Source organism: Peromyscus leucopus, chromosome 5 (genome assembly GCF_004664715.2).
Source record: "Peromyscus leucopus breed LL Stock chromosome 5, UCI_PerLeu_2.1, whole genome shotgun sequence".
In the NCBI taxonomy this organism is placed as follows: domain Eukaryota; kingdom Metazoa; phylum Chordata; class Mammalia; order Rodentia; family Cricetidae; genus Peromyscus; species Peromyscus leucopus.
In genome coordinates this window covers 90,669,993-90,687,885 of record NC_051067.1, presented here as the reverse complement: position 1 = coordinate 90,687,885, position 17,893 = coordinate 90,669,993, and the positions used below count along the sequence as shown (strand labels likewise).

At 39.0% G+C, this 17,893-nt stretch overlaps 1 protein-coding gene across 1 annotated transcript in view; it reads left to right on the top strand.

Moving 5' to 3' along the window:
• Positions 1-17,532, top strand: part of Otud4 (OTU deubiquitinase 4) — a 51,135-nt gene extending 33,603 nt beyond the window's left edge. Inside the window, exons 14-21 of the mRNA XM_028881763.2 lie at positions 4,908-5,070; positions 7,041-7,161; positions 7,936-7,991; positions 8,920-8,997; positions 9,802-9,940; positions 10,417-10,671; positions 11,435-11,475; positions 12,610-17,532. Of these exons, the coding sequence (XP_028737596.1) occupies positions 4,908-5,070; positions 7,041-7,161; positions 7,936-7,991; positions 8,920-8,997; positions 9,802-9,940; positions 10,417-10,671; positions 11,435-11,475; positions 12,610-13,827 (2,071 nt within the window). The 3' untranslated portion in view covers positions 13,828-17,532. The remainder of the gene's footprint in view (positions 1-4,907; positions 5,071-7,040; positions 7,162-7,935; positions 7,992-8,919; positions 8,998-9,801; positions 9,941-10,416; positions 10,672-11,434; positions 11,476-12,609) is intronic.
• The last annotated feature ends 361 nt before the right edge of the window (positions 17,533-17,893 follow it).

The following is a 17,893-nucleotide window of genomic DNA, read 5'->3' as shown; positions in this document are numbered from 1 at the left end:
ATCAGCTTAATGACTTTATCATAGTCCATGTGGAATCATCTTTGTGGGGTCCCGTCACCCTTTTGAAGATTTCAAAGTTGCCTGTTTTGGTGCCTGTCCTGGATCTTACTCTGTAGACCAGGCTGGCCTTGAACTCACAAAGACCCACCTGCCTCTGTCTCCTGAGTGTTGCCTGGCTCAGGGAGAGCTCTTAAGGAAGGGGAGTGTAAGTAGCATTTTCACAAAACTAACAAATACACAAAAAGAAATAAAAGGTCTGTCCCAAAGGCAGTTGTCTATCAGAGGGAAGTGCACCAAGGAAGTATATGAATAAGCACATTCAAAGCATAAACAATGTGATTAAAAACAACAACATTGACAGGAATATTGGAGATAGCCCTATGAATGTGGGTGTGGGTGGATTCTACTTTGTCCCCTGTTATTTGTACATAATACATATATGAGTAACTCCTGTGCTACACATTTCTTTTATTTAAGAGTCCAGGAATAGGTGGGTCTCTTCTGATACAAAAATGATTGTTCTTGTTAACTGCCACATGCCAATAGTCATTGGTTATTTTCTAAACCATTGGCAACAGAGGTATTATAGGTATAATAATAACTTTAGTAGTAATACATCAGATACTACTTTTTTATCTTCAAACAACTATATTTCCACTATCGGAGTCTTCTGAAGAGTATGTGATTTATGCTCAAATCTGTGTTGCATTTAGACTGATCAGTTAGATTAGTCCAACCAAAATGTCTCCTTACTTCTGACTACATATTTGTATACAATATTGTGTCCAGACTACTGGTCCCAAAGGATAAAAACAGTCCTTAGCATGGCAAAACACACTGCCTCCTATTATAGGTGTGCTTTTTAATCCCCACTGATAAAACACATTTGGATTCTGCATTGATAGCTGAAAATTAACACATAATCTAGTCAGTAAACATAACAGTAACATTTTTGGATCAGTAGTGTTGTGTCCTTGTCTCCCCAAGGCTTTGGCTTGATAAGTTAAAGTCTTGATGCCTCTCCAAGTCATCACCTTACTCTTCCTCTTGGGGTGTCTCCTTGATGGGTTTACCATCTATCTTCAGATGCTTCATTTGTCTGGTGGTCTCTGGGATGCTGTCCTGGTCAGATGCATCAGAGTGGCAGCCATCTGAGACTTCATTCATTTTCTGGAAAGATACAAGCATAAGCTTACCCAGTCCCTTTCCATTGGTTAGTTTCTGAATCTTCCATTTAACATACTTTAGGCTCTGTCTACTTTAGGGCAAATGCATTTGAGCAGAAGCAGCCTTATCCTTTAAAGTGAAAAGAAGTTAGTGTGGCTAAAGTTGCGGGATTTGGTGGATGTATATATCCTCTTTTATTTTTAAATTTGCTTTCTAAGTATTTGTTGGTGTTATTCCACATCAGCTGGACCCTGCTGAGGATTGTAGGGGATTTCAGTAACATAATTAATATTTCATAAATTGCAAAATTCCTTAAACTGTTTGCTAGTATAAGCAGGACCATTATCAGTTTTTAGCTGTAATGGGATCGTAGAAAGGAAATACATAATGAGCTGTTTGACACAATTAAGTTCTATATGTGACACATTGGTGTCTTCCTCTGCAGCTGCCTAGTTAGGGAGAGGCACTGCATATGCCAGTGTACTCTGAGCATATCCGACAGCAGAGATCCCTCGTTCAGGTATCAAGCTGGTAGAAGAACCACCTGCTACTGATTATGCACTAGAAGTTTGGAATCTGTAAAATATACCTTCAATAAAGACTAGGCTCTTTTGAACCCCCTCTAACTTCTCCTCCAGCCAGAGTCAGACCAAGGGCAAAAAGAAGTAAAAAGCAAAACCTACTTAAATTAACAATGGGCATTAACTTCTGAAGATTTAAATCTAACCCTATTTCTGCAAGATTGGGCATCTTCAAAATGTAGGGCAATTTTAAATCTGAGCAATTTTAATTCTATTAGGAAACAGGATACTCAGAAATACTTAAGAAATAACCACAGAAAATCCAGAAGGAGCCCATGTAAGTGTGATATTGTAAACAAAACAAAAGATGGACAGTATCAAAGCACAACTATGGAGAAGGAACTATGGAGGAGGAACCCTTTGGTTACAATCTTACGGGGTCCTGGGAATGGAATGTGGTAGCTTGAAAGAAAATGGCTCTCATAGGGAGTGGCACTAGTAGGTGTGGCTTTTTTGAAGTATGTATGGCCTTGTTGGAGGAAGTGTGTCACTATGGGGGTGGGCTTTGAGGTCTCCTATGCTCAAGCTGGGCCCAGTGACACAGTTCACTTCCTGTTGCCTATGGATCAAGATGTAGATAAATCTCTCAGCTCCTTCTCCAGCACCATGGCTGCATGCATACTGCCATGTCCTGCCATGATAATAATGTAATAATGGACTAACCCATGAACCTGTAAGCTCCTCCTCTCTGCCAGTTAAATGTTTTCCTTTATAAGAGTTGTCATGGTCATGGTGTCTCTCACAGCACCTAACCCTAAATAAGACAGAGAGGAGAGGGCTTATTTCAGCCCATACTTCCACATTGTATAGTCCATCACTGAAAGAAGTCAAGGCAGAAACTCAAAACAGGGCAGGAACCTTGAAGGCAGAAACTAGGTCAGGGTCCATGGAAGAATTCTGCTTATTGGCTTGCTTCTCATGCTTGCTCTGCCTTTCTTATAAAGCCGGGATCACCTGCTCAATTACTAATGAAAAAAATGCCAGACAGACTCGTTGGTTGTTCCTAGTCTTAAGGTAGCATTTTCTCAGTTGATTGTCTCTCTTTGCAATAACTCTAGCTTGTGTCAAGTTGACAGAAAACTACCCAGGATACTAATCTAGTTAGTCATGATATTTAGGTTACAAATATCATTTAATTGTAAGATAATTTTCTGCTATTCAGGGACATTTGGTCCATGGTGGATTCTTAGCAGATGGAATTCTCACATGTCAGTCAGCTAGTTGTCATTAATTGCATTTGAAGATTTTGTTTAGACACTGACCAGGCCCCTTGGCACTTGGCAGCTTACTCAACGTAGGCAAACTACCCATTGTTCTATGAGGCCAGCTGATTCAGGATGGTGGGGAACATGGTAAGATCGATGGTTTCCTTGCTTGTGGGCCCATTATCGTACTTCTGTGTGTAAAATGAGTTCCAAGGTCAGAAACAGTTCTGTGTGGAATACTGTGACAGTGGATAAGTCTGTCTATGGTGGTTTTGACAGAAGCATTATGTACAGGAAGGCATCTCAATAACCAGAACTAAGTATTTGCTGCAGTAAGGACAGAGCATTGTCTCTTCCAGAGGAGGTGGTTCAGTGTTGTCACCCTGCCATCAGGTCACTGACCACCCTGGGGAATGTGCCATATTGCGGGCTCAGTAGTGGTCTCTGCAACTGTAGCCTGGTGCTCGCAGTTGATGAGCAGCAGCCATGTTGTCAAACTCATGCGTGAACCCTACCACCTGTCACCATGATCACTTTGTTTATAGGTCCTTTGTGCAGTGACAGCAATGGCTGGGAAAGAACGGGTCATCTTATTTTCTTGATTATTGAACTCCTCAGCTGGAGTTGGTTAGAATTTTTCAGATGCCTGACAACTTGCCAAATCCTCTTTGGAGTCTTTTATAATTGGTCTTGAGAAGAACTGGTTAGATAAATGAGGGTTATTTGCCCTTTTGGATTTAATATCTGATTATAATTGGGACTACCTGATTTATTTCAGAATTAAAATAGCAGTATCACAGTATCCCAGTATTTAGTAAGATTGTATTTATTTGTACTTGGGCAACATTTTTTCCTTAAGTTTTGAATTTGAATTTTGATTTCTTGCTTATACAGGTGATAGAAGTGATAGAAATACTATCCATATTGCTCTTTTAGAAATGTTTATTTTTATGTTTGTGTTTTACCTGCATATGTATAAGTAAGTGTAGTATCTATCTGCATGCCTAGTGCCTGAGGAGGTCAGAAGGGAAGACATAAGGTCCCCTAGAACTGGAGTTACAGGTGGTTGTCAGCTGCCATGTTGGTATTAGGAATCAAAACCTGGGTTCTCTGCAAGGCAGCCATCTTAACTGCTGAGCCATGTCTAGCCATTCATAGTACTTTTAATGGCTGCAAGCCATATATGCATATTAGATTTGTTACTAAATACATTATTGACTCTCTTGTGATCTTTCTTTGACCAAAGCTACATTGAGGTGGCAATGGCAGACAATAGCCCAGTCTGACACATCTCATTGTTTTCAGTTTTCGGCTATTCTTGCAGTCAATAATCAGGATGGTCTTTATGTCTCATCTGGTCATCGCCTTTAGAACAGGAGAGCAGAATGCTTTCTCTTCCTCTCATAAGCTTTTTCTTCTTTACATTGTAATTAATTAGCCTACATTGTTTGTGTGGGTGCATGTGTGCTACGTTGTACATGTGGAGGTCAGAAGAAAACTTACAGGCGTCATTGTTCTCCTTTATTCATGTGAATTCTGGGGATTGAACTCAAATGGCCAGGCTTGGTGGCAAGCCTTAAGCAATTTGCTGGTCCATCTTTCTTTTGAGAGTAAATTTTAATGATAATATTGGAACATGGCACAAAGAATATGTACAGTGCTTATATTTCTGCACTCAGGAAAAACATGCAGTTACTTCTGTATCATGTACAAAGAAGTGAGTTATATTTTACTTTCATTTTAATTTGTGCCACTCTAAGTTTTATCTAACTTTGTAAAGTAACTTTAAATGCTATGTTTTTGTTTGTTGCCAGCTGTCCTAAGTTACAAAGTGTTGTAATGTAGTTGTTTAGTTAGATATTTGTACTGCAGAATAGATCATGCATTTTTGTGTCCTACACATTTGCCTGTTTTTTTTTTTTTTTTTTTCCTGAAAGAATGTTTTATTTGACAGAAAACCTGATCGGGAAAGAACGGAGGATTTTGATCACATGAGTCGTGAATCTTACTATTTTGGCCTCTCCCCAGAGGAACGCAGAGAGAAGCAAGCTATTGAAGAGTCTCGTTTACTGTATGAGATTCAGAACCGGGATGAACAGGCTTTTCCTGCCCTTTCTGTACGTATGTAAAGATTTTAAAAGTTAATGTTTAGAAGTCTCTCTCAGTAGTTTGTAGTAAATCATGATTTCTCATGGTGAACTTAATTTTTTTTAACTGAAAGTATTTTAAAGATTATGTAGACCTTGGTGTATGGTGGTTATGTTTGTAATTCCAACTACTAGAGAAGCAAGAGAATCCCTGAATTGAAGGCCGTCTTGGCAGCATAGTGAAGTTGTGTGTCAAGAAAAAGGAAGGAAGGAGGGACAGTAAAAGTAGAGCCGTAGTTAACCCTGGGTCTAGAGATATCACTGAAAAGAGCTGGTGACAGTTGAGCAAGGAGACTGACTGGTTCACCTGACAGTGGTAAGTGTTGCCTTTCTGGCTGAAAGACTTAGTATCTGCAAGCAAAACCTGCAGTCCAGAGGCTTAGGATTCAGTTGACCCTTTACAAGGTTTTCTGAACTGTCAGGAGACTTTGGCCACTGCTTATTAAACATAAACTTGACTTGTGCACTAGTACCATACTGATGCAAGTAAGTAAGCACATGGATTTGCTTTGTTCCCTGTGTTAGTACCTGGGTATACTAGATACTTCTGACAAGAGCAATGACTACCTTCAGTTTCCTTAGCTTTGGGGGATAATAAGAAAGGAAAGCCATTGCTATGTAGGTGAGGGGTTTCATTGACAGGACAAGGAGAGCTTAATTGATGATCATGGTCTTCTAAGTCTTGGAAATGATATAAAATGGTGAATGAAACAAACAAGCAGGAATACTATCGCAGGCCACACTGTGCCAGGGACAAGATCCAAGTTGCACGTGTTCACTTTTCCGTCTTCTGAGAGAGAAGCTCTGTTTGAAAGAGCTTATCTCGACTAGTTCAGCGTGGAGCTTGGGGAAGATTGTAAAACGTACCCAAGTCAAGTATGCCTGTTTGGTAGGCATTGTTTGTGTGCTAAAGACATTCCCTTCCCATCTTATTTGTTATTTTCACATAGCTGTTCTTCTGTAAGAGGCTGATTTTTAATCATTTAATCTTATACACAGACTTTTGTCCTTAGTGAATGATAAGTGAAAAATAGTGCTACTGTTATGTTGTCATAGATTGTGAAATTCTATTAAAATTTGGTTTCATACTTCTAAACTTTAGATTTAGATTGACCTGGTGTTGGATTTGATAGTGGCTTAGGTTTGTTTACTAAAAACTGGAATAGAACACTGAACCTCCTTCCTGTTGTGGGATTCGTTAAGAGTGTTGTGACAAGAATCTAGAACCTTCAGTGATAATTTATCTTAAAGCTCCAACTTTAGCTGAGCAGTGGTGGAGCACACCTTTAATCCCAGCACTTGGGAGGTAGAGGCCAGCCTGGTCTACAGAGTGAGTTCCAGGTCAGTTAGGACTACTCAGAGAAATCCTGTCTCTGAAAAAAACAAACATACAAGCAAACAAACAACAACAACAAGAAAAACACAACCCCAATAAACAAAATAAACCCCAAATCCCAACAACTTATTTTGGTTTCTTTGTTTTAAGAGTGATCCTGTTTTTAACCAATGATCATTGAGTCATTCAGAGCTCAAGTGGTTTGCTCTTGACTATATCGTTTTTTTAGTGATACCTGCTAATTGATAATTTTCCCTTCACAAGGGACGCTGGCAAAATTGGTAGAGAAGATATTATTGTTTTGCAAAGAATATCAAGTGTAAGATGACAATGTGATTTTTTTTTAAATGATATGTGAAATATTAATTTAGGCTGAAAGTCTGATTGCCTGGTATTTTAATTCAGTAATAGACTATTAGTTTAGAGCATATAGTTGAATGTGGACTCTAGATGATATCCATAACTACCTACCAGGTAGACTCTAAAGTATAAAAATATAAGGTTATGAATTTTAAGGTTTTTGGTTAGAAGTATGAATGTTATTTGTAAAACTTGTATTCATGTTTTAAAAATTTTAATGCACAGTGTGACTTTTATTTTAAAGAGTCCATCAGTCAGTCAGTCCCCTCAGAATAGCAACACGTGTGTCCAGAGGAAGTCTTCACATGCAAGGGATAGGAAAGGAAGCATGAGGAGAACAGATGCAGAAGAACGGAAGGACAAAGGTATACCACTTCATCACCGAAAATAGCTGACATCTGCCTGTTCTGAGTCACATACACTATTGCCTGCCTTATTTGTGGTTTTTTTTTTTTCCCTCCGGTTTTAGGTATTTAAGTAAACTATGGTCTGGAAATCTTAAATGGAGGATTCCAGAAATACTTCATAAGAGTCAAATTGAGTGCTGTTTTGAGTAACATGGTGATGTCTTGTGATATTCCTGTTCACATGTGAAGGCTAGTGTTTCCATACTGTGTGTGCTGCCTGCACACTAGTCCCCCAGTAGCTGTCTGGAATGTCACTTTGACTGGATGTAGTAGTGCTTGTGTTCTAGTAATGCTTCCATAGTGCAGAGTAGTGATGCTGGCAGCTTGAGGATGCAGAGAGAAGTCAGTACTTTACATGAAAAGGTGGCAGCATAAAGCCTTTGCAAGAGGTTGGACTCATATGACTTCTATTACAGAAGAGTTGTAATTCTGTTTTATTTCAGTATTAGTGTTGGTTGACTTTATAAATACAGGAAAAAATATATAGTAAGTATAATATCAGTTACCATTCACAGTTTTGGATGTCCGCTGGAGGACTGTATCTACTATGGATAAGAAGGGATTGGAAGGGATTGGAAAAAGACATTTAAAATTAATTGTCAAGCTGCCTATCTAGTGTTGTGTATCTGTCATTGGAAAGAAACATTGACAATGAATTAAGACAATGTTTGTTTTTCTGTATTTAAATGTGATTGATGGTTGATGTTCCTTTTCTTATTTTTAATCTTACAGATTCTCTACGTAGCCATACTCACGTGGATAAAAAACCTGAGCCAAGTACACTGGAGGTAAAGGTTTTAAATATATTTAAAACATTTATTTATTTGATGTGCATGTTTGCACACTATGCTGTGTGTGGAGAGCAGAGGGAAACTTGCAGGATTTACTTCTCTCCTACCAAGTTAGCCTGTGTTGGTCCCAGGGATTGAGCTCAAGTCACCAGGCTTGGTGGCAGTTACTTTAGCTGCTGAGCCATCTCACCAAAAGTTTTTTGTTAAGCTGTCATAGAACTCACTCTGTAGCCCAGGCTGGCCTCGAACTCAGAGATTCACCTGCCTCTGCCTCTTGGAGTGCTGGGATTAAACGTGTGGGCCACCACTCCTGTCTAGTCCCAAAAGTTTTAAATGTTAATTGCCTCTTGTTCTTTAATGCTATGATGGTACAGGAGGAAGAAGTAGGTAATGAGATTGAATCCATTTAGATGTTTTGTAATTTTACTAATGAAGTTAAAAGCTTGAGACGTCATTGGGGCACTAATCACTTCCTCAGGCTACTTCAGGCTGCCCTATCTTAACTTGCAAAACAGTGTGTTTTTTTGTTATTATTTTTGTTGTTTGTTTTTTTTCAAGGCAGGGTTTCTCTGTGTGACCCTGGGCTGTCCTGGAACTCACTCTGTAGACCAGGCTGGCCTCGAACCCACGGAGATCCACCTGCCTCTGCCTCCCGAGTGCTGGGTTTAAAGACATGCACCACCACCTTGGCCTCAGTGTTTATTCTTTATCACTCTATGGAGTGATATTTGTAAAGGAGACTGCTATGTTCTTAGAAGTCCCCATCTAAAAGCTCCCCAGTAATGTGGCATTAAACCGATATGTAGGCCAAATAAATCGGGAGTGGGTTCTCAGAGCAGGTTCTCTGAGTGAATTAGAAAGGCAGTCATACTAACTCAAAATGGAGTTCTTTTAATCACAGTGTGACTTTTTCTTATTCCCAAAGATCAGCGATGATAAATGTACAAGAGTTTCATCACCATCTAAGTTAAAGAAAGTAGAGTGCCCTTCTCCTGTAGAACAAGTAAGTTACTGCACTAGGCATGCAGACTCCTTTCTGGACTTCTTTTTGCTGTGTGTGAAAACAGATGTTATAAATGGAAGAATTCATTTCTGACACAATGTGGGTGCTTTTTATTCTTTTTAGTCTAAAGTGTTATGAAAGTTTATGGAATATCATTTTATAGCCATTCTCTGGCATTCCTGTGACTTGATTTTGTGTAAGTTTATATTTGTTAACCTTTATGGTTGGCATTGCTCTTGCTATTTTTAAGGTATTTCAGCTTGAAAATCAAAAAGAAGATAAAATTTTTACTATGTTTATAATATTTCTAGAAGTTATCTCAGTCATTACCAATGGATTATTCCATGTACATTTTAAAAACGCCAGTAGTTTGCCGAGTGAGCGAGCACACTCCCGTTTCCGCAGACACTTGGTCTTGGTCTCATGAGAGTGGGTGGTTACTCACTGTTCTGTCAGCATACTTCGTGTCCATAAAATAAATGCTCCTAGGTGCGTTTCATTGTATTTTTGTGGAAGAATCTTTCTTTTGAACAATGCTGAAGACTTTCAAGGAGATGTCTGTGATTTGTTCTCTTGCTCTAGTGTTGGTTCTGCCTGTGACTTGCACCAGGCAACCCTGGTGACATGAGATGAGTTTACATGGTATTCTTTGCCAGTGAGTGAACTCTGAGACTGGCATGAACAGTTAGTTATATGCTTAGTTTTATAGTAGGGCCTTTTCGACTTCTCTCAAGATAAATTTGTTACTAAAATTTGTGTCAAAGCAAAATGACGTTTTTTCCTTTTTCCCTCCCGTTCTTGAAGAAGCCAGCAGAACATATGTCTTTGTCAAATCCAGCTCCCCTTCTAGTCTCTCCAGAAGTCCATCTCACTCCTGCGGTGCCTTCTTTACCAGCCACTGTGCCAGCCTGGCCAAGTGAACCTACAACTTTCGGACCAACAGGTTAGAGAAGAATTTTTAAATATTTCCAACCAGCTAACAGAAATTCCTTTCAAATCTGAGGCTTCAAGTTCTTAAGTGAGAGCTTGACCACATTAGAATTATGAATGTGGAGCCCATTAGAGCTTCTGGCTTGGTTCCGGAGGTTCATGTACATGGTGTTCATTGTATGCTTTTCCAATCTTGGGTATGTGACATTTGAGCCAGTTACCTCTGTTGTTGGTCACAGTTTGTGTTTCCTGCATAGGACACACACTGATACATCTCCTTTAGGACTCTTTACAAAGACCTTTACCTTAAATGTCTTTTTTTTGGAACTGTAGTTGGAAGACATTGACTCAGTTTATTTCCTATTCCTAAAGTGCTTTAGGTTGCTTACTGTACGCTTTACAAGGTGTGTATGTTGTGCAGGATTAATTTAGTGCAAACTTTATTTCTACATGAAAGTGACTTTGACTTTTTGTTTCTTCTTGTCTTAGGTGTCCCTGCTCAGATTCCCATTTTGTCAGTGACACAGACCACTGGACCTGATGCTGCTGTGTCACAAGCGCATTTAACACCCTCTCCAGTTCCTGTGTCAATTCAGGCAGTTAACCAGCCCTTGATGCCTTTGCCTCAGACAATGAGCCTCTATCAAGACCCACTCTACCCCGGGTTTCCGTGTAGTGAGAAGGGAGAACGAGCCATTGCACCACCTTATTCACTGTGTCAGACCGGCGAGGACCTGCCTAAAGGTGAAGCCTGCTCTTGTTTTATAGTGCTTTTTTCCTTGAGAAAAATGGAAAGACAGAAGTAAAAGCCACAAGTCTGCTTCTTACAAAGCTGTAGAATGGGCTCACTCAGGAAAGAGCACAGGTTTGATGATTGACTCAGGATCGTGTGATTGTTCAGACCTATTTTAGCTTGGTCTTAGTAGAACATGAGTTTTTGTGCTTAATGAAGCCTCTCGTGTAGTTTGTTTTTTGTTTTTGTTTTGTTTTTACCTTTTCATAAACAACTTCGACAGCTTTGGAATCATTTCTAGACTTTTATTTATTTTGTAGGTTATGCCTCGCTGTGTAGCCCAGGCTGACCTGGAGCTTGTATTCTGCCTCATTCTCTCCTGGGTTGTGGGTTATAATTATGCACTACCAATACATTATTTGGTTTATGGAAATCTTAACTATTTCTCCAATATTTTCATTTTGTAATTTTTGAAACCACACATAATATATGAAAAATAGTGTTCATCTGAGTTTTCTCTCAGATTGAGTTTTAATCAGATAAACTAAATTTAAGCTATTCAGGGACTTAGATTTTAATGCAGAGAAAAGTGTAGCAAACCTGAATTATCCTCTATTAACAGCCTAGAATTTGGTTGTTTCCATTTTTTTGTGTTTTGCTATATAGGCAGTCTGGCAGGAAAATTTGTCTTTAGAACTATAATGATTGATGATGAAGGAAAGAAAAGCTTTGACTATGTAGTTTTAGTAAAAAAAAAAAATACTTTATTTTCAGATAAGAACATCCTTCGATTCTTCTTCAACCTTGGTGTAAAGGTATTTACATTTTTTTTCCTTTTAAAGTTAACTTTCTTATCACTATCTAAATGGTATTTAGAATAAAATATTTAACTTAATCAATTTGTAATCTAAGGTTTATTAAATGCTACTTTTCATCTTTGGTTATGGGGCAGGTTCTAGTTTTTGCTTGCTTTTTCTTTTAATTTGTCGTGGTTTGGCCTTGGAATATATATATGAAGGGGCAAACCAGTTTCCTGGATGCTCATGAGAATGTTCATGTTGGTGAGTTAGATGAAATTCCTAGTTTGAAGTTTTACTTAGGATATTTAGGTGTGCCATACTTTGCAAATCAGTTGGTGTCTCTGAAGCCTCCTGTTTATTATGCAAAGCTGCCTCCATTGAGAGGATTGGAGGAAGTAATATATAGAAAGCATTGTTCTGTGAGGTGGGGACATTGTTCACTAGCACAGCAGAATTTGCCTTTGGGGGGAGAACAGCTTTTCTTAGAAAGAGGCTGCTACAGAACTCACTGCCCATGTCAGTGTTTTGCTGTCTTTGACTTGAATTCATTTCTGTCAGTTTTATAAACATGGATTATCAAGTGACCCAGTCCAGGACTCAGCTTCATAAAGCTGTGTGCTCTATATAGTTGCCTGGTAACACTTATTAGTACATGCTGCATTTGTAGTGTCAGCTAGTTACATTTTCTTCATAATTTGGTTTTTTAGTTGAATGCCAACAGAGGAAGGAATTAAAGTATTTCCTTTTCATCTTTATCCTTTGTTAAGGGGTCTAATTGGTTAATCTTTAGGTACTGGAGTAATTTGTGATCTCCTAGAATAACTACTCCTGTTGGAGACTTTGTCCTATTCGAGCATTTTTTCCTGGCAGGCTAGAGTTAGGATGTGAGTGGGTCTAACTAAATCCCAGTGGCTGAGAAAATGCTTTCTATTAACCTGCTTCAGGTCAGAACCTGGGGAACAGGGTCATGAAGTGACTTGATTCCAGTTCTTTTCATGCTGTGTGTCACTGTGATCATCTTGTATTTGGGCTTTGAGTATATATCTCTCTGGAGGCATGAGAGACTTTGCTTGAACTAAATACTTTCAAAAGATAGCTTTTTAACCTCTAGTTTTACTGTTGGTTTATTTTGCTGTTTTTGTCTTTCAGGCATATAGTTGTCCTATGTGGGCCCCACATTCTTACCTGTATCCCCTGCACCAGGCCTACATGGCAGCCTGTAGGATGTACCCAAAGGTCCCTGTTCCTGTGTATCCTCAGAATACTTGGTTCCAAGAAGCCCCTCCTGCTCAGAGTGAAAGTGACTGCCCTTGTACTGATGCCCACTACTCTATGCACCCTGAGGCCAGTGTTAATGGACAGATGCCACAGGCAGAAATTGGACCTCCTGCATTCTCTTCACCTCTGGTTATCCCTCCATCTCAGGTGTCTGAAGGTCATGGTCAATTGTCTTACCAACCTGAACTTGAGTCTGAGACTCCTGGGCAGCTTCTTCATGCTGAATATGAAGAATCACTAAGTGGCAAGAACATATACCCACAACCGTCCTTTGGCCCTAACCCGTTCTTAGGTCCAGTTCCCATTGCACCTCCTTTCTTTCCTCATGTTTGGTATGGGTATCCTTTTCAGGGATTTGTAGAAAATCCTGTAATGAGACAAAATATTGTCTTGCCCTCTGATGATAAAGGGGAACTGGATTTGCCCATGGAGAGTCTAGATCTGTCTAAAGAATGCGACTCTGTCTCAGCAGTGGGTGAGTTTCCGGAAGCCAGAGTTGAAGGTGCACATTCTCTCTCAGAAGCCCAAAGTGTGAGCAGCAAGCATGAAGGCCGAGTGGAGCAGTCGTCCCAGACACGAAAGGCCGACATAGCTTTGGCTTCGAGCTCTCCTGGAGTAGAGGGAAAGGCTCATCCTCCCACTCAGATTCTAAACAGAGAGAGAGAAACCATGTCTGCTGAACTTGAGCCTAAGAGGACCATTCAGAGTCTAAAAGAAAAACCAGAGAAAGTAAAAGATCCCAAGACTGCTGCTGATGTAGTTGGCCCTGGGGCCAACTCTGTGGATAGATTGCAAAGACCAAAAGAAGAGAGTTCTGAAGATGAGAGTGAAGTGTCTAATATACTGAGAAGTGGCCGACCCAAGCAGTTCTATAATCAAACTTATGGAAGCAGGAAATACAAAAGTGACTGGGGCTCTTCTGGTAGAGGTGGCTATCAACATGTGAGAGGCGAGGAGTCCTGGAAAGGGCAGCCTAATCGAAGCCGGGATGAAGGTTTTCAGTACCATCGAAATGTTAGAGGACGCCCATATAGGGGAGATAGGAGGAGATCAGGCATGGGAGATGGCCACAGGGGACAACACACTTAATGGTTACTTGTTGCTCATATTGTAGAGCTGAAGCCTTTTCTTAGGTGGAGTATTTCTGAAGGCTTTAAAAACATTAAAATAAAACCCAAATTGGAACTATCTCCGCCCCTCCCCTTTTACCCCTAATTCCTATTCTGGATGAGACTTTGGACATGACATGTTCAAGGGGCAGATGAATTTTTGGCATTGTGGTTTTTCTTACTCTGTTTATTGGGTTACTGCCCCCATAAAAAGTAAACATGACTTCAAGTATTTTTTTATAAACAGCTCAATATAAAACATAGACATAGTGTTTGGTTTTTTTTTTTTTTTTCCTTGTGTAAGTTTGGTTTAAAACATTGGAAATGTGTGCTTTTTAGTGTTTACTAAAGTGACAAGAAAGTAAAGCATTCAACACACTATAGATTCCAAAACATAACATTGCACCAAATAGAAATGTATATTTTATTATGCAATGCCTTAGTCATAAACTGGGCTCAAACAGTTCTCAGCCTAAAACACTGTTGTCTTTTAATATGCTTCCAACCCAAAGGCCTTTCATCTCAGTATCTGTCAAACTTGAATAACGTCTTCTCTCTACTATTACACACGAGGCAGCCTATTAACCTGTGTCTCAGAATTGTTGTATATAGTTCTTTTAATATCCATAGGGTATATTTTTGAATTTTGGTGAGTATTTGTTGAACTTGAGATTGCGTACAATAGATGTTTAAGAAATAGTAGGAAGTCCGATGAGACGGCTGTTTCCATCAAGAACTCTTAGCACTGCTGTAAATATCATGGTGCCTACTCGAAAGGAATGTAGATGCTATGCATTTTGAGAATAATCTGCATCTGTTAAAACTGCAGAGGTTTTTTAATGCCACTTTAACACTAATGCACTGACAGATTCTAAATATTTTGTGAGAAATGTTAAAATTTTTACCTTGATAGGCTTCTCTATAAAGTGTTGTTTTTCCTGCAACAATGGTTATGTTCATCATTTACAGTTGCATGTTGAACTTGTCATAGCTGGAATTACTGTAGAAAAAGAACGTGATTGTGACTTCTAGTTTTTCTAGAGGATGCTGCTAGAGGGTGGTTTTGCTTTGCATTTCGTAGCTCTTACCCATCAGTGCCGTGTCTGATCTGCTTCTTCCAGTCTGCAGTATTCACCAGGCTCCTTTTGCATGTTGCACTGTTCTCATTTAGAGAGTGGACTCAGACAAACACAGTATTCACACATCTGTGTTACTTTGTAAAACTAACTGTTCTTTGTATTTCTTATTTGTATATATCAATGTGAAACTCTACCTTTTTTTAAATGTTGCAATTACCTTGTGATCAGGCAGCTTGAGTGCTATGCAATAGTAGTATGGTGGTGATTTTCTTTGCATGTTGTAATATACCTAACCAGAAGTAGATGTGGCTTTTGTTTTGGGGGGCAGATTACTTAAAAGCAAATACAATTAACTTGAATATGACAAACGAAAGCAGACAGTTTTCTGGGTCTTCTGATGACTTGTGGAATGTTTGGCTGTCAGCTAGGCTCAGTGAAGCTCCATTGTACTGTAATGATGGCATTTACCTCTGTGCTGTTTTAAATACCCTCATGTCTATGTAACTGCTGATTTGAGTAGTGATTAGCATTTAGAAAGTTTGTAACATAGATCTTTAGAGAGCACTTTGAAAGATAACATTTTATTAATGATGGTGCTAGGTAAAAAAATTTATAGCCTGGGATGTGTAGAAAAAATCGAGAATCTGTTGAAAGGAATTTGTTGTCTGCTCCTAAGCCAGAATGGTTGTCCTGCCAGTGCTTCAATATTAGTGGCTGCATTATGGAATAAGAACTCTAGAGGCTCTTCTCTTTTTAGTCCGTGCTTTTTATGTAGAATTGGCTTTATCTCATAGTTTTTATGAAAAATCATCTTTTGATGTCATAAACTAGATTTGTAAGTTTGACATGTTTTGTCTCAGGCGTCCAAAAGAAGTAGCTGTTTCCAATGTCTTTTGTGTTTCTCCGACTGGGAAAATGTTTGAAATTGGACAGGAAAGATTAATGCTTGGTTTCTCACACTCTGTCTCACCTTAGTGAAGAACAATGCTTTGTAGCTCCCGAGGGAAACTGATGAGCTTCTGTCTCCTTCCCTGACCTCTGGAACATGATGAAGCAGTGGTGAAAGAATTCTAGCCTGTGGTACTTCCTTTGTAACCTCCGGAATACAACTCTGACTTGAGTAGTTTTAAATACAATCTTTGTATGAAGGTCAGTTTTCTTTCTTTAGGTATGTTTTTAAGTGTATTCATCCAGGGGATTTTGCCTTATCTTGAGGGTCAGGTTAGGGCCAAGCAAGCTTTTTTTCTTCACATGAACTGTAATAAAGTATTTGACCTCTTTCTACACAATGAAAGAGAAAAATGACAGCTGAAAGTCCTTTGTATAGTAATTGGGAAGTGATGAAACCTTATGATGGATACATTTTGAAGAAATGCTTCCACTGACCAAAGCTCATCTGTTTTAGTTTAGGTGCTCTAGTTGGACGAGACTGACCCCCAGCCTCTTCCTTTAGTGTTGTCTCTTCAAGTTACTTCCTCTCAAGGCACATCTTCCTTTCTTGCCCCACACACTTCTTGGCAGCCTTCATGTCTCCTCTAAGTCTGTTTGATAGCAGGGCTAAATTCATCCCTGCTGCAACCTGACAGGAGTAGGTTTCCCATAACCCACAGTGCTGAGAGTTTGTGTGCTGCAAACCATTCTTTAAGTGGAGTCTTTCCTTTGGCCAAGGGTGAAATAACATGCCTGTGAGCTGCAGACTTGCTTGTGATTGACTCGGTGCAATACAGTTCCTTTCTAAACACTTCTGGTTTAGAAGATACTCAGCCATCCTGGAAACTAGCAATATTTATTTTACCTTCAGTTTAAATGAGGTTTTTCTTTCACTTAGGGTACTTATTAGCAAGATCCATTCTGGTGTAGCTGAAGAGAAATCTATGTTTCTGTTTACTGTATTTTGCTTCCCTATTTTATGTCTAATTGTTTTTTAAAAATCTTCATAATGGCTCACTTGAGTACGTCAATTTGAAAGCTAAGATTTTCCTACTTAGCTATTGGTTCTCCCACTAATCGGGACTTTTATTTTTTTTTTTTTAATTTTTTTTAAAAGCTTCCCCGTTCCCTAAAATTATAAGTTTTAGAATATCCTGTAAGAGGGGTGGGTGCATGTCTTAATGCTGAGAAGCAGCAGCTTTGGGGGTGAATTTACTTGAATGGTTTAAAAATTGCATTGTTACAAAGCTAGAAAAAATTTATGTATGAAAAATGGACCTAGCCTTACACTGAGTACAATAATACTTATAAGCATGTGAAGATGTGATCATTTGTGATGTTACTTGTAAAAAACATATATACATATCTATACATATCTTTTGAAGTGTTGAAAGGAATAGTACTTTATATTCTTTATCATACCACTTTTGTAAGTGTTGAATATATTGCTGTTTATTTTTCTATGTTCTGTTTCGTAGCCTTAAGAAGTGTTTCAAACGATCTGAATGTATAAAACAAGTCAATGCCCTACATGGTGTGATGCTGCATTATATATACAACCGTGTGCATATATTAAATTCTGTCTGTCGATTCTGCTTGGGATTCTTTGGTCTTTGGGTAACCCAATATATCACATGTAAATCTGAGGATAAATCTTAGTAAACTCTTGAAAATGATGTGGTTTCCATGAATTTTTCATGCTGGAAGATAATTACAGTAGGGACAACTGAAAATGGGATTTATACCTATGGGATAAAAGGCTGTTTTCCTTACTTTTTATGCATTGCAGGACTTTGACCAAGTCATGGAGCTAGAAAGTGGTGGAATTGTACTTAACAGCAAATGCCCCACCATCTTTTTCGTCACACTGGAACAGGGATGCAGAATACCTAGACATTCATAGGTTAATGGTCCTCTGTAGTCTTTAGTGTTGTGCCCCCCGCCCCAGTTCAGTCTATGTTTTCTGAAGAATGAACAAACTGGAAACAAAATAAGGTTATCAGGTATACTGAAATAAAAACTGTTTACTTTTTGCAG